The sequence below is a fragment of the Eupeodes corollae genome, chromosome 3, assembly GCF_945859685.1.
Source record: "Eupeodes corollae chromosome 3, idEupCoro1.1, whole genome shotgun sequence".
Taxonomy (NCBI): Eukaryota; Metazoa; Arthropoda; class Insecta; order Diptera; family Syrphidae; genus Eupeodes; species Eupeodes corollae.
The window spans coordinates 111551406-111569672 of NC_079149.1; the positions used below are offsets into that span (position 1 = coordinate 111551406).

Consider the following 18267-nt stretch of genomic DNA (forward strand, 5'->3'; position numbering starts at 1 on the left):
TAATGAAAATATACTTCATCAACTTCTTCAGGGCTACAAATGACTCACGGACATTTTTTGCGAAAGCATTACAGATATCAGCAGTTTTATCTAACGAAAGGTTCTTGGTAGCAAAGTTAACTGGAAAATCATCTGATTTTTTCTTTGAGTTTACAAAATTCCAACATTTTGTAGGATTCTCTTTTAAAGAGGTGCTCATATCAGTAACAAAACATGCATATACAAAATTAGAAAGAGACTTAAATTGGTTAAAGAGTTCAACATGAAAAGAGAAGTTGATTGAAGACAGAGTTTTGAGATACGTTTTCCATGCCTTATTTCTTTTCTTACGCAGTAACCGCAATTCTTTCGCGTACCAAGGATAGCTTAACTTTGTATTTCTTGTTTTCTTTAAGGGTACATTTTTTTAAACAATAATCAAGGATCTTATAAAAAGTTGAAACTGCTTCGTCAATGTTAGAAAATGCTAATGTTTTTTTTATCAGTATTAGTAATTCCTGAACTAGATTCTGGAACAAGAGTACTAATAGCGTCAGAAGAATAGACTAAATGGAGAATTAGATTTTTTGAGTTTTTAATACAGTTTGTTTGCTGTAAGTCTGTAAGAAGGACTTTGTCCAGAAGAGATAGCTCCAATTGTGAAGAAAAAGGAGAGGCTTAAAGACAAATATAGTCTCTTTTTCAGATGTAAAACTGTTATGACAAAATATGAAAAGCTAATTAAATTCTTCAGCATATTCATTCCAAATGTTATGTGTAGACATTTATTCTATTGAGGTAAAACGCAAATGTGGAATACCTTACCACTCAATAATTGGTCATTTCAATCTTTTAGAATTCAAAACGAACACACCAAGTTTCTGGCGTATTAAATAAGAAAAATAAATTAGGTGGCGCAACAATCCGTTGAGAACTAGAGCCTAGACACTTAATACTCTCGACCATTCCTGTGTGCGAGTAATGTTGTCAGGAATAAAGGGGACCTGCAGTTTTCAACCGATTCTGAACGGTTAACTTGAAAAAGCTATTTTTATGACGGGAATTACTTTTGGAGGATTTGTCAATTCATCACAAAAGGCAGAACCCGTGAAAAAAAAATTTAGATGGTAAGGGCAGAAATTGAACCAAAGACCTCTGGCATGTCAGTTCAACGCACTTTACCATCGGATACTTCATTTTTCACTAATTAAGAGTATACAAAATATTGGATTGGCAGATACGTAAAACACAAAGGCGCTTTCAAATCAATGAAACTCACTTAAGCACATTTTAAAAATCAATATTGCTAAGAAAAACGATACTGGTGAGAATCAGTAAATTTTGTCTTGTTCAGTTTTAAATTTTATTCACTGGTGACATTTTTTCAATAACTAACAATAAGTATCAAGTATTCGGATTTTTCCCTTAGGAGAATATTACTTGAGTGTGCTAGTTTAGAAGAAATTAGTCCTTGAATAATTTTTGCCCAACTTAATTCTGTACTGAAAGAGTTTGCTGTGAAAAATATCAAAATGAAATAAGACCTTTTTTAAAAATGGGCATTATCGCGCTTTACAAAAGTGAAACAAAGCCACTTTTCAGAATTTGGTCGTATTGCACTTCGTCAAAATGAAATAGGACCAACATATTTTCAGAAATAAGACCAACTTCTAAAAATTGGCCCTATTGCACTTGCACTTAGCTGTATTTAACGGTACCTTCAAAGAGGTGTACTGTACTCAAAAATATTAATCAGGGACTTTTTATTTAATCGACATTTTTCAATATTTTTTGGGTTTCACTTAATCGGTGAGTTTTATAGGAAATTAGTCAAACTGATGCAGAAATTAAAACTGATGAGTGGAATATTCTTTTAATTGGGTTCCCTTTATTTGGCTTCACTATAATTTTATTTATATTGTTAAAGGATTCTTACATTAATAAAAATAAACTTTATCATTAATATATATTTTTTAATTCGAAAAATATAACTATTGTTTACTACCTCATTTCCCAATTAAGAGCAAATGAAATTGAGTTGAGTTGATAAACTTAATTTTGTTTTTATATTTTTGATAAGGATTTCCTTTGTTTTTATATTTTTGATAAGGATTTCCTTATCCCAAGTTAATGTTATTATATTAACTTTTGTATATATAAAAATATTTTGTTTTTTTGCGGTGTACTATAAATGCAGCATAATATAACGAATCGTTATAAGCTTACACCAGTCAGTGATGCTATAAAAGTCTTATTGTTTATGGTGGAATTAAACCATATCCATTTACTGATACTTTCTGAACACTCCGGTGTGTCGCTGTAGTCCTTACTAAGGACTTTGTCGATGCGGGTGGTGGTATGTCTTTGTGTATTATATTATATATGTTGAATATATATGATTCTTACGTGCTATATTATACCGTTATGTTCCCATTTCGATGGTTCACATTTCTCTTGTTTGAATAAGCAATTAACATTTCATCGTTTGCTGTTGGTGCAAAATGAAAAAAAAAGAAGAAACGCACATAAAAATGGCTACATGCTGCGCCGCCATCCTTGTCCACCAATACATTTACACCTGGATCACATTTGTTTCTGTCAACGTATATCCAAATATTATGCGTACGTATTTTTTTTGTTTGTTTATTTTGTTGTCTTTTTGAGGAGGATTGGCGTGGTGATACGTGTTTTAATTTTGAGTATAAGACTGTTAAGGCAAATAATGTCAAACAGCAGTAAATTTAATTTTTTTTGTTAAATTTATTTTTCATTTTTAAACGAAATTTTTCTGTATAAGCTCTTTTAATCATCTTCCCACAGCTGGCACACGATTGCTACAACAATTTATATTGCATACTGAGGGTTTGAGTTGGAATAATTTTAAAAATTTTCATAAAATTGAATTTAATCTTTTATGAAAGATAATAATGGATGATGACCAAAAGAGTAAACAAATCGAAAATCCTTCATTTTCCTTCTTAAAGTTCATAAATTTTGATTTTTTAAATTGCATAAAAACGTATGTTAAAAAAAAGCTTTTTATAGCTTAATATTATTTCAATGCGATGCATTTAAGGACCATACAGGATGTGAAGTGGTACACAACTTAAGAACGAGTGCAACCAGAAACCATTCGTGCAATTTATTTTAAAATATTTTCAATAATATAAAATACTCTAAAACTCAGTATACCATAAATAAATTCATTCATCTATGGAGCAACCAATTTACGGGTACGAGTATTCTGAATATAAACGGATATGGAAGCATTCGTGTGTTGCACTTGTACTTTTGGTAACCAAAGATCATGATGTAAATATATGAAGACACTTAATTTATAACACTAGATCTCATGGACTTGCTTTTATTAACTTAGTAATTTTAAAATTTTTCATTCAAAGTTTTATATTCAAATTTTAATTACGCAAACACATTCTTTGTGAGTAACAATTTAAAATTGATTAAGTATAAATTTGGAATTGCATTCTTTTAGAAGGTCATTCATTAAGAAACAAAGCAATTTTAATTGATATGATTCTGTTAAATAGTTTAAAATATTCTTAAACTCTTATATGTATGTAATATGTATCAACTATCAGTTTGTGTGATGAGATCCACAGAAATGTTGTATAACATTTAAATGGTTTATAAATTCTTTCAAATTTTATCCGTGTCTTCTCTGAATGTTTCCATTTTCCAGGCATTTGGTACATGAATTAGGATGAGTTCTCAATTGCGCTCAGACACATTCTATGCGAAAATCTTTCATTGTTTATGACTGTTCATGATCCTTAGTTCTTGAGTCAGTTCAATTTTTTACAGACTCAATTAAATGTCATCTTGTGGTAAAAAAGGTAGAGTTTTTGTAAATGACGCAAAATCAACTATATGAAATCATACTGCAGACTGTTGGAAACAACAGAGATGTTGTCAGCAGACCTAGAGTTTTGTCGAGTTATTAGGTGATCATTAACTAAACAAGGGAACTCAAAATTATCTATCACTCTCGTCAATAGACTTTCGGTAAAACGTTTTTGGTGACATTGAAATTAAGGAACGTTTCTTGTACAAAACACATACTTCGATTAAACAAAACCCATTATCCATGCAAAACACATAAAGGTAATGAAATGATGGCCAGTTTGATAGATGATGATCAATTGTCAAACTTTGAAAACATCTATTTTCAATTATTTGGTTTTGGAACAGAATCTTTCTATTTAGTACTTAAGAAAGAGATACAAAAATCTATGTCCTATCTATAAAATGTCTTGTCATAAATTTTCGTAAGAATTCTATGATTTAAAAAATATAAACATTTTTTTTAAAAACTATATATTGCCTTTAAAGAAAATGAAAATTTAACAAAATCAACAACACCGAAGAACACCAACCAAACCAGCATCAGCACCACAACCCCATAGTAGTACAACACCAACTAGACTATCTCCATCATCATTTCCACCTTTAATTTTCTTCTGGCAATATCATTACTTCTGGTTAGCACATGCACCTGTTATTCGATTCGAGTTTTTACCTCCACCAATTCAGTTTCTGCTTGAATTATGATTTGCTCAACAATAAAATTCATGCAAATAAGTGTGTATGAATTCCAACATCGAGAAAACGAGAGCCATCAGCCACCAGTTGTAGTTCCTTGGCCTCGTCGCGTTTTCAGTGTTGTTCTCTTGGTATAAAGTAGTTTCAACAAACAACAAGCACCAAGCACCAAGTCAGCAATGTAAGCCATACAGAAATAAGAAGAAAAAAACATATACTCGAATGGGTACTGTGGCGTATGTGGAATATTTTCTGAGTATTTTTTAAATATTTTCTTTTTTGTTTTGTTTATTAACTGAACAATACCCGTACTTCTGTGTGCATTCGGAAAAACCTACGCTTTTATTCAAAATGTGTATATGCGTAAACCTTTACTCTGTACGATCCCAATACTGTATGTGTGGAAGGCTATAAAGGGATGATGATGAAATGTGTGTTGTGTGTATGGCTAGCATGATGCGGTTCTTTATTGACTTTTACTCCATGGGATTGGTTTGAGGTTTAAACTAACTAGTTATGTAGTGAATTGTAAATTGGTATTCACTTAGTCTTATTTTATATTTTCTTTCTTTTTATTCCTTTTGCAGCAGTGCAATGTTAATCCTTGTACTCATGGAGGGACTTGCTGGTCCAGCGGAGATTCATTCTACTGTGCCTGCCGGCCCGGATATACTGGGACAATGTGTGAAGGTATGTTGAAATGTTGGTATATGCACACAATCATGATGGTTGTGTCTGAGTTGAACTGAGCGAGCATATTATAGGCGAGAGAACCGCCTGGCCTGCCGTATGGCCGAAGGCAGCATAAACAAAAAAAAATTGTTGAACTCTTCAACAAAAGAGGTCATTTAGTGTTTAAGGATACATTTTCCACTTCTGACTAAAAATACTTCACAAAACTTAAAAGAAAAACGAACGTGGAATAGAGGTACTTGTTTAGGATGAAAGAATTTTAGCTTTTTTCTCATTTTAAGAACTGCTGGTTTAAGCAAATTTTTAAATAAACTCAGTATGCAACTTTAAATATCAAAAAGAAAAAGAAAGAAATAATTATATCTGGGCAATTAGTGAAGAAAAATTGTATGTATATACACCATGCTGGCTTTTTAACCTTTGTATGGTTTAAGTTCTTTGGTGTACGAAATTGTATGTGAGTTTTGAAAATATTAAGAGGGAGTAACATCCTATTTAAACCAGTTCTTACTTTAAATAAAATATAAAATACTTGCTTTTGAATGTTTGATTAATCCAAAAGCTTTTTGCATCACCCCAGATTTGCCTTTAAACATCTTAATAAAATAAAAAAATAAAGAAAATGACATCATAAGAATTTACTCTTTCACTTGGCTTTGAGAAAAAAAATTGTGGTTGCATCCGAATACAAAAATATTCACAACAATGGTTCATTTTCAAATTTGTTTTGTATTTACATTTTATAACTGAGTTGATCATATCCAAGTTATTTTGTATTCAAGATTTATTTAAAAAGATTTGAATTAAAAATCAATAACAACAATAAACCAAAGTTGAGGTTGTGACAATAAACGTATTTCGTAGGTCTCTTTCCTGACATAAAGGAGTAGGTCAAAGAATAGGCAAAGGGAGAAAATAAAAGAATGAATATTACAAGAACTTAGATTATGATTTCAGGTTTGTTGATTTCTCTTTGTGGCTTCTTACAACAGGATTCATCATGGCTGTTGATCAAAAAGAACTTTGTAAATACACAAACATTCGTTAGAAAATTGAAATGAAGCCTTTCTCTCAATTTTGATATATGTAATTGGTTTTCATAGAGTTGATAAATATGTATGTAGAAGAGTTAAAAGGTTTTTAAAAAAAATGCGATCTTTTTACTTCCGGCTGCAGACGAAATGGATGGTCCTATTTTCTTCAAACTTACAATTGAATAGCAAGGGAGTTCCGAATAAAATGTTGTATTTTTATTTTATTTTTATCATTCTTAAATTTTCTAAGCTCTCAATTTGAAAATTCCACATATTAACGTAGCTTTTAAAATAAAAATTTAACTCATCCGCTGAACATGATTTTTTGATGAAAATCTGCATCATTTTAATGCATTTCAATGAACCAATTATCGAAGATACGAAGTAGGTGGCTATTGGCTGATATGAGTTTTAGTGCTCACTAAACTTTAAAAGCATTAGTCTATACGCAAAATAACATATAATTTCGTCTCTGGAAGACTAAATATAAAGCTCAATAAGTTTGCGATAAACCTAAGTTTTACCCACAACTATGGGCAAAAGAATCAAACATGTTTTATTTATTCACATTACTTACTTGTCTAACAAGTAACATTGTTTTACCAGTTTAACAATTGTTGAAAAACTGCTTCCCAACCTAGTCCTAACGACTTTGGTATTTCCTTTTATATGCTTGTTTGCTTTTTCACTAGTTTTCAACTTTATTTTCATTGAACATGCGAAACAATTTACAGATATGCTTACAAAATTTAAATTTCTTTAAGAACTTTGAAACAGTTTTGAAATATTTTTCTTTAAGGACTAACAAATAATAACCTTTCATTTTAAACAAAAGTATTTCTTAACTTTAATTCTCAAATTAAAGGTACAAATAGCAGATGATTCATATTTAGTTCATCTTTTTTTTAATGAGGTGCAAGCAACGTGTACTTTTTGCATTCGAACCAAATATTATTAATTACCTTTAATAGAATGGAAACTCAAATTAGGACCCAAAAACAAAATCAATATCTGCACCTTTCATTACAATACAAAACACATATTACTTACCTTAAAAAATGCGGTTTTTATAAAAAAAAAACAAATGTTTGATAAAACAAATCGATTTGAACAACTTCAAAAAAAAGAATACAAAACTTTTGCTCAAAATCATTGACATGCCTAGTCAGGTGTGATAAAATATTTAAATATGAAAAAATAAAATTTTATAAAAAAATTACACCCATTCAATCATCAGATAAAATAATTTCTGATTCCACAAAAACCCAAAAAAATAAATATGTGAACAAAGTATTTACTGTATAGATACGATTCAAGTATGGACTTAAAAAAAAATTTAAACCCTTATAAAATAAAATTTAACACAGCACAAAAAAAGAATCCAACAAAATTCCTACATTTTAACGTATTGCAGAATCAAATTTCCACATCACATATCGCATCGTAACACGAATGATGCAAAAATATACAAATCCAACAAAATAATGTAAAAAGAGGAGAAAACTTAAAAATGTGATCTGGTGCTTCATTTAAACATTGCATATTCATTTACCACTTTACTTTACATCCCAGAATCCAGAGCAAAAAAAAATCATTAAAAATTGTAATAAATGAAAAAAACTTGCGTAGTTTTTTCCCACTTTTTCCATTTATACATTTACAAAAAATCACACACACACACGTGTTCAAAAAAAACGATTTATCAATAAAAAATAAAGTTAACCGTGAATACACTTTGCATATAATAAATTAATGAAGTGTTTTTTCTTTTTTTTTTTGTATTCTATTATAACTGAATATTTATTAGATTTTGGTGATAATCCCTTGCTTCATGCATATTCAATTGCGGACGAGAACCTTTAGCTACATTTTCGTGAGTTTTATATTAGTCTGTTCGGAGATATTCTTAGAATAACTTAAGAACGAAAGCTTAAGGGAGGAAAAATAGTTATTATTTGAACATAATAGGGAACTGCCTATAACGGATATATCAATAGCAACTTGCGATATTTGACATATGATAGCGGCCATATTTTTGGATGTATTCATTTGTCAAATTGGTTTGTAAATCATTTATCCTGTGTTGATAAACCCGATCATTGGCGAAATGCAGTACCTAAGCAAGATGTTCATGTTTAAGGATGTTTGCTTTCTCAATGATCTGAGGAGCTTTTGGAAATTGACTATAATTTTCTTCGACAAATAATTTTCAAAGATGCGCACCATTTTGTTATGTAGGGAACGTCATCAAACAAATTTAAAGCCCCATGTTATCCAAAAGTTTGAAATTTATTCAGAAAAATCACCTTTAAGTGTGGATTTATTCTGAAGGTCCATAATTGCGATGTTAACTACCCACCTTCGGAAGCCACATGCCAAAGAAAACCCCCCATAATTCATAAAATTAGTTTAATTTTTGCCCCAGATTAATAAAAAATAGATATTTTAAATGAACTCCACCCTGAGAAGTGACGGCAGACATTTTAACGATGTCATATTATGCATAGGCCTTTCAAACGAATACAAGAAATTAAAAAAAAATTACCAAAATTCCATTTTATGAAATCCCATATAATTAAGTCCCGAATCACAAAATCCCGCAGGTTAAATATTAAATCAAAAGTACTGCATCCATTTTATTTGTCATGATACACATGACACATTTGAATGAGAATTAACGAGAACGAAGTTTCTTGCAAATATAAACTTTAATTTTAATACGGCGCTGTCAGTTGTGTGGCGTTACTTATGATTTCCAAGGGACGTGTTTTAGGGGGATGGTTTGATTATGATTTTTGGCTATATTTTTCTTCAAAATAATTTTAAGTTTCAAAATCAACTACTATATAAAAACCTTAGAGAAAAAATATTTGTTTCTAAAAAACTATAGACAAGATCAGTCAATTTCGCCGATTAAAGTGAGCTATCGGCTGGCAAGCGCCAATGTAAAGAGTTTTTTGAAAAGAAAAAAATATAAAGAAATTCAGTTTATTGTTATATTTGTTAGTAATTAAAAAAAACATTTTACAATAAAATAAAACATACAAAAAAAAACAGACCAAACTGGTAAAGGAAGGAATTGTCTCTAGTAGAAAAATACATTACTAAAACATAGGGAACAAAATTAATTTTTATTGAAAAAAACAGAATCACTAGCAAAAATAAATATTTTAAAATATAGCTTCAAAAACTATGTTTTTCCGAAAAAATCTTTTTGAAAATCAAAAGTTAAACACAAATGTTTGTAAAACAAAACATTCTCAAAAATGTTTTGGAAACGGAGTTCTAAAATTAACTTAAGTTTTTCCGAACTAACTCCTTAAATACTTTACATTTGGTAACCAATTTTAGTACTAATAAAAATAATGTTAATCCCGACATTTTTATTTTATGTTTGGCGTAATTCAGAGCGGCGTGGCGGTGTTTCGTAACGCTCCCTTCACCCACACTATATTTTATTTGAATTTTTAACGAACGAGACGATAAGTTTAAAAATACTTAAATGCTTTAGAGAGGAAAAATATAAAAGAAACAATAGGTAGTTTATATTCTTGAAAAAGTCTGAAAACTCTATGCATTAAGGCTACCATCTTTTAATGGCAAAGTCAAAACGCCCATAAGTTCTTTCGCAACGTAAATGTTTCCAACATATCCCTTCCGCATCTCAACATTTACGACCATTTTATGTTTTAGTTAAATTAATGTTTCTCGTCGGATTATTGTGCTTCAAACACAATATTGTGGTGTTTTATTCCGGCACTCTACTTCTACTTCCTTTTACCACTCTCATCATATCTCACATCTCTGACTAGAAATAGAAACAATTTTGATGGCAAAATTTCATCGCAATAATCAAAATGGTTTTGCGTCAAAAAGTGTTTTTACCTAAGTATTTAGGTATACAACTCGTATCGTATCTCGTGGTACATTTTGCACGTACTAGGTACTACGTAACGTCCATATGCTGCATCACAAAAGCCCATCAGCTATCTCGATATTTTTCTCTTTGTTTAAGTAATTTATTGTGTCGACTAGATGGACATGGACATGGAAACACATGGCCAGGCTACTACAGCCCAACGCCCGCCACCACATCATAAAATCCACTCATATGACGAAACTTCATACACATAAGAGGTATATAGTTGGTATTGCCACCAACATCCTTGGCAAAAGTCAGAATACTCCGACAACCGACAAGGACGAGTAATAACACTCGCTATAATACTGTTGTTTATCTTTCATCTGCCACCATCATAATTATACACTTTATCAGCGCGCAGTGCACATATAGTGCTTTGGTTGGGGATGTCAGTATAAGGCTAGTGTTGCTCCTTGCTTACCACATCATACCACCAAGGCTCGGCCAGTTGTACCGCAACGTACCGTGTCGCTGTTGATGAGAAATATAAACCTATGTACAAATGGGATGAGGACATAAATTGTATAGGTATAAGTACCAGGACCTAGAAAAGTTTAATCTACTATGTTAGAGCGCGGATTATGTAGCCATTTTGACGTAACTCACATATATCTTGTTTTTATAATCCTAAATTCAAAAAGTTTTTTACAACTCATCTTTTTTACTATAGTAGGTATATAAACCTACAGAAATATACTTACCTTCCATTCAACACTTAGGGAGCATAGTATATTCTTGTTTTCGTCATCTTCATCAGTAAGGACATTAAATGAGTGTTTTACTCTCTCATATTTTTAGGCAAAAATATATGTAGTATGTATTTTGTGTTTATACATAAGTTGAATTAACATTTTTACGAGTTCATCTTGAAGATAATAAGAAAAGTGGAATTAAAACCAACCTAAGTACACATTACTTGTTTTCTTAAGTGTTCCATCAAAAAATACTAAAACACATTTAATCATGAAATATTTTACAGAAGTAGTTATACCAACACGAATACTTCATAAAAAATTTTATTTTAATTGTTGTTATTTTGTGTTCTTTAATTTTTGAATTTGAAATAACTTTATATTCAAGTTGTTATTTGACTTAAGATACTGTTTTTTGTATGTGACTTTTATCCAAAAATTCATTAATTTAAAATGCAGTAGTAAATTAAAATTTAACAAGACAAAATATTGGAGAATTTTCAGTGTTCATTTTTAAAGATCTTTCATTGTCAATAGGTTTGTTTAAATTTTTTAAAATCATTTTTCTCATCCAGAAATGTCAAGTTTACGAGAAAAAATTTACCAATATTTTAGAAGGTAAACTCCACGGATTTAATTACATTTCTTAAGTTTCCACTTCTCCAATTCCCAAAATATTAAATCCTTAAATTCTATGCGTTTTAAAGTATTTAATTTAATTCTTAAAAAATATTTTGTCGATTCCTGAAATTTTGACAAAAAATATCTCACTGCACTGACTTCAAGATTCACAGTTAAAATTTCGCATCCTATTCAAAAGAACGTTGATTTATCTCAAATTTTTGAAAATGAGTACAAGATTTTTGATAAAAAAATATCTTGGCTAAATTCAAAATTTTCTGAACTTGCGTAGCTTGGCAAAATCTGATTACATAATTCTTATAGACAAAAGGCATATTCAGTAATAAAGGATGAACAACTCTTCAATGCGAGAAAAGTATCGATCTCATCTCGGTCTCATTTTGGTTTCATCTCGTTTAACCAAGACGAGATGATACTATCAAAAAAGCATTAGAGCAAAAAACCGAAACCAAATAACATTTTAGCTCACAAAAGACTCTATTTTGAATCTAATATATATATAAAATATGGCAACTTTCTTGATGATTGGAAAATCATATAAAACAATTATTTTTAAATACTAGTTACATACTTAAATTAATTATATAATTTTAAACTTGGAAAACAATTAACGAAACGAAACTTGAACTGTACAAGACAAAAATATTTTAAAACAAAGAAACGAAGTCTAGAATGTATTTTTTTTTTATTTTAAGAAAACTGAAAAGCTCTAGGTATGTCTTTTTAACTTCCACAACTTCCAATAGATAGTAAGTGTAATGGATCCTCTTTGTCGAATTGAAAATTTTGACATTTCTCGACGTTTCAATGTCCCTAGAGTCGAAATAAAAGACGTACGTTCGCGACGTTTTTTTTCGTCGTCCATAGCTTAAGAGATATTGACTTCAAATAAATTTTGTAATACAGAAAGATGCAGAAAAGGTTCTCAAAAAAATTGAGTGTGCTTTTTTACCATAGCAGTTTAAAAACATGGTGAACATTTTGGTTAACACTAAATATCTCACGAACCAATGACGCAAGAGACGTGAATAAAATTTAATATTATAAATTATAGCATATTTTTGCAAAAAAAATCCAATTAAGGTTTATTTTTATAAATCAAAAAAAAAATAAAAAATGTGTCACTTCGAAAATTTTACGAATAAAAAATGATTTCATCTCCAAAACAATTTTTTTCAACGAAAAACAACGTTTTCAACATCTGGTAAAATCAAGAGAAAAATCAAACTGATAGTTTTAACTTATAAAAAATATAAACCTTAAGTAAACACTACTTAAAGATGGTAAAAATTGAACTTCGAATCAAATATCTTCTCAAAAATTTGAGACTATGGCTATGCACTAATTTATCTTATAAGAAATAGTTTCTAACTTACTTACTTAGGGTGGCGCTACAGTCCGTTGTGAACTAGGGCTTCACCCAACAAACTTCTCCATCGAGCTCGTTCCCAAGCTAGATGTCTCCAGTTTCGAGCTCCAAGTTGGATGAGTGTACTTTCTACTTGAGCGCGCCACCTGATCCGCGGTCTTCCTCTACTGCGCTGTCCTATTGGTGTGGATTCGAAGACTTTCCGAGGCGGAGCATTGGTTTCCATGCGCTCTACGTGACCCAGCCATCTTATTCGTTGGACTTTTACCCTTCTGGTTTAGTCTACGTCGCTGTATAGCTCGAACAGCTCGTCGTTCCATCTTCGCCTCCACTCCCCTTCGATGCATACGGGACCGTAGATCACACGAAAAACTTTTCTCTCGAAACGACCCAAGGTGCTTTCATCCGCTTTTGTCATAGTCCATGCTACTGCACCGTATAGCAGGACGGGGATGATAAGGGTCTTATATAGCGACACTTTGGTCAATCGAGAGAGGGCTTTGCTACTAACTTGCTTTCTTAGCCCAAAGAAACAGCGGTTAGCAAGAGTTATTCTGCGTTTGATCTTAGCGCTGGTGTTTCTTTCTGCATTTACAGCGGAGCCTAGGTAGACGAAGTCCTTGACTACCTCAAAGTCACGTCTGTCGATGGTGACGTTTGACCAAGACGTCGGTGTTATATGTCCTTTCTTGACGACAGCATGTACTTTATTTTGCCCTCATTAACCTTACTTACTTACTTTTTAAACCCAATTTTGTCACCTCTGCATCAATACTCACAAAAGCTCTATCAGCACTTGCTAGTAATTGGACAGACTTTTGAAAGATAGTGCCTCTAGTGTTGACGTGTGAGATCTGCACTATTATTTAAAGCAGGATGTTAAAATAATCGCATGACAGTGCATCACCATGAGAAAAATGGAATTGATGTCTTCGAACTTTTTTTATTTCACAGAAAATATTGTTTTCGATTCCAATCCAACAGTTCGTTTTTCAATAAAAAAATAAAAACTACAAAAAATAGTACGCAAATTTGGTAAAAATTGATTTCGGTTCTTGATGCCTCTCAAATCAAATCGACAGATGGGATAGGAAGTTATCAGTGTGGGTTCCATTACAGCCTCTTTCTTTCATATAAAATTGTAAAGAAATAAAATAAGGGTATGCCCAATAAGTAACGCGTTTTATTACATCAAACATTTTATGTTACTTAGTGACTAACCGTTGGAGATATCTGCGATTTACACCAATTAAAAAAAATAATTGCATGAGGGTGCAATGTTAACCTTATAAGTTCCTTACACCAAAAACATAGTTACAACTAAAAAAAAAAAGTTTAGATTAACAAATATTTAAGGGAAAAAATGAAGCTTACTTTTAAAAAAATAAGAAAAAGAATAAATAAAAGATTTTAAAACCAAGTCATTTAGACTTTTTAAAATCAAAATTGAGTGCACCAAAATTAGGAATCAATCATTTTTAGAATCGAATTTTAGATAAGAAAAAAATTAGATTGCGCAATAGACCGTTAAGAACTAGGGCCTTCTGATTAAGGGCTTTGCACCATTCTTGTGTGCAAGTACTGTGTTCAGTGATAGAGGGGACCTACATTTTTAAGCCGAATCCGAACGGCTTATTTGAGAAACCACTTTTTTGACAAGAATTATTTCTGGAGGATTTGTCAATTCCTCAAAAAAAAAAATAGAACATACAGGCAAACAAACCCAAGACCTCTTGCATGACGGTGCAACGCACTAACCATCATGACTCGGGATAAGAAACATAATTTTTAATATCTTCAATTTCTGTAATGTTGAACTTTCCATTGGACCTTGTTATAGTGTTCGCGGTGAAATGTCATTTGAGTCATTACATTTGAAATTTCGTAACGATTCAAAGTCCCTAGATTAATATCTCTTTAAAAATAAAGCTATACACTCAAATTAAGTTTTATTTCTTACATTAAAAGCTCTCACAAAATCGAAATAAATTTAGATACAAATTAAATGAGATTTTTTTATAAATAAAAAAAGCATAGTAATGAAAATCGCACTAATTTTTACTACAAAAACGTATGACCTTGAAATTTGGTACCATTTTTATAAAAAGTTCTTTTACAAAAAATAAATGCTTACAAAGAACATCATCCATCGAATGAACGTATCTTAAATTTAAAAATAAAATCTTTTAATTAAATTATTTCTTAACATTCCACTAAGCAAAAAGTTGTGTGAAAAATTATTAAATAATGAGACATTAAGGCTGAGACATTTTTTTTTTAATTCAAATAATTTATAATAATAAGAACATAGAGAATTTAATGTCTTTTTTGTCGTTTTCGTTATCATCATAAAATAATGTTGAATCAAAATTGTCACTTTTATTTTTTGTTTCCAATGTACAAATAACGTATCTTAAAATTGTATCTCTCTATGTTCAAGCGAATAGAATAATTGATCTGTCTCAATAGCTTAATTCTTAATTTAAAATCTACCAATATATGTAGGATTAAAAACTAATTGAAGAGAAAATGTGTTTGGATTTTGATTTAAGAGACATTCATACCTATAAAAAAGCTCGTATTCGTCCAATCAACTTTATATTTCTGTATCATGGAATAATAAACGTGAATTTTTTAGGACTTATCCTACATATATTCTGCAATCTAAAGCAATATACTTTGACCGCCGCCGCCACCGCTGTTCTATACTATTTCTACTTGTTTATTAAATTTATTTATTTTTTCTTGTTTTTTACTTTTATTCATTTTCTGATGATACTCTAAACCTCCTATATAATATGTTTCATTTTTATATTTCAGATGAATTTGTTGTGGAGACAGTTGTTAGCTCGAGTGAATTTATGGTAGACGATACGAGCGCCCGAAATTTCAACGATAAAGCCTTCGGATCTGTTGTCCTGAAAAGCCCAATTGAGCTGCATAACGCATATATTGCGGCTGGTGTTTTGGCAGCAGCAATTTTTATTGTTGCGGTTGTGGTAAGTCTTTCGTTGCATTTTTATGTTTTTTTTATTCTTTTATTTTTTTTTTAAATATGTGAATATATGTTTTTGTTAGGTTTTACTTTACTGCTGTGTGTTTTTTATTTTCATTTTATTATTTGTCTCATGGGATTATTTCAATTTATGGCATTTAAGAAACAGAAAGAAAAAAAATGTTTGCACTCTCTCAAAGTTAAACGAGTAGGTACAAAGAATTGGGTGGAAAAGTTAAAAAAAGGGAGGAAAATAGGCGTGAGTGTATATGTTATACGAGTATGTACACTTAATGGAAAAGTTAGCAGCTTTTTGTTTAGGGTTGTTTATTTTATTACTTCCCTTTTAATTTGTTGAACATGTAGCTTTTGTTATTTATTTTGTTGAGGGTTTTAACAAAATGTTAATAAAAACTGATGATTGTCGAAAGCCATTTAAATTTGTTTGAATTTTGATTGGGGTCAATTTTTCAACAAAAACTCTAAATAAATAAACTGCTGGTGATTTTGTTTTTATTTTTTTGTTAATTTGAAATTGAACATTTTATGAATAGTTTGATAAATGTTCTTCTGTAACAAAAACGTGAATTAATGTTTTGTAGATTTTTCTTTTTTTTAATTAACATAAACAAACGCCAAACAAGTAGCCTAATTGTTTCAATTAACTTTTGTTTCAATAGTTAATTTTAAATTCGTACTATCGGATATAAATGTATTGAAGGCAAAAATTTCAACTAATTACTTTTGGAAAAAAAATTCTTAAATTTTAACCCTAAGTCGTTAATGAAGTGGAGTTTGGTTTTGGTTATGTTAGCTTTGAAAACTGCTGTGATTTTTGGCTGATTCATAGAGACATGTGACTCACACCATAAGAAAAAGTCTTATAAGGCCAAATCGCATCACCTCTGTGGGCAGTGTACATAACTTCCACACAAAGAGTTTATAGTCTCTACAATCGCTCATGAAGATTTATAATGTAGCATTAACTCTCTTTCATATACCCCGATGCCACAAATTTCAGTCTCGTACGGTGTCGGTCTCGTATAACTGAGTCTCGACTTGGAAGCTTTAAAAGACGTATCGTCTCCTCTAGGTTCCACGAGACGAGACCGAGACTAGTCACGTCTCGTTGACAGACATAATCAAATCCAGGTACCTATGGTTAGCGCTCTACAATGATGGTAATGGCTTAACCAAGGTCAATCTCAAGGACGCCATGTAGATTTGTATCGGCCCAAATTTTATTTGTGAAGTATTCATTCGTCTTAAGATGATTGATGATGAAACTTACGACCAGCAGCTGCAGAGGCAATTAGCCTAACGAACATCCTTGTCTATAGTCTGTTATCTGCAGTACCTCGGTCGGTAGAATTAAAAGGGGTCAGTTTGCGATACAAAGTTCTCCAAGTTGTGGTTTTCGAGTAGCCAATCCTTGTGATTGAACACTTTGGAAATACTGTGTTACATAATAAGGCGACATTTTTTTGTCAACTCAACTCCCCTCGGTAGATAGCAACAATAATTGTGACCGTAAAATGTTTTAAGTGCGCTGTATGTTGTCCAACCAGAAAATTAATTTTGAAAAAATATGACTATCAACGTGTTTTTGAAAGTTTTATTCATATATTCAAGAAACAGACCAATTAAACTACATGACAGCTAGATTGAAAGATGTAGCTTCAACAATACTGCCAACTGTCAAACATTTAGAAACAACTGTTAAAGACCGTCTATTTTATGAACTGTCAACAAACTTTCCTTTGTTTTGTAAAAATGACAAATAAACTTCTTTAAGCGCAGGAATTAACATAAACGAACGAAGTATTCAAAGATTTTAGACGTGCCATTAATAAGGAATTTCATACAATATTTTATTTCTACCGCTTCTAATTGTTGCCTTAGTTTAATCAGAAAACCCCAAATATGCGAGAAAATTAATCATTTTCTTATATATAATAATACAATAATTCATAACAAAATGGTTTCAAAAACCCATCAACCACAAAACTGCCCAGAGGACCAAAAATAATGATTCCCATTTTACAAAATAGATGAGTTATTTCAAAATATATTTGTACTATACAAACATATATTTATGATTAATTTTCAAACTAAATAAGTACCTACTTACGAATACGCATTAAATTTTACTAAACTAACAACATTTTAACCGAAACATTTAGTTTCTTTTTACGACTCGAAATCTTTGCCACCAGCAATGTATAGTAAAGCTATAAAGGAATAAAACATTACATCTTGTGTAGGCATATCATGTCCTTCTATTCGTATATCGGGTTAATATTTTATGAACATAATAATAACATTTTTATGATTTAAAGTTCAGAGAAATGTTTTAATGCGGTTTTGTCCTTCCTGACCTT

General features: G+C 30.9%; 1 protein-coding gene across 1 annotated transcript in view; it reads left to right on the forward strand.

Moving 5' to 3' along the window:
- LOC129951310 (serine-rich adhesin for platelets) overlaps window positions 1-18267 on the forward strand; it is a 194464-nt gene that overhangs the window by 156960 nt on the left and 19237 nt on the right. The window contains exons 10-11 of the mRNA XM_056063403.1: window positions 5127-5229; window positions 15712-15890. Coding sequence (XP_055919378.1) covers window positions 5127-5229; window positions 15712-15890 — 282 coding nt within the window. The remainder of the gene's footprint in view (window positions 1-5126; window positions 5230-15711; window positions 15891-18267) is intronic.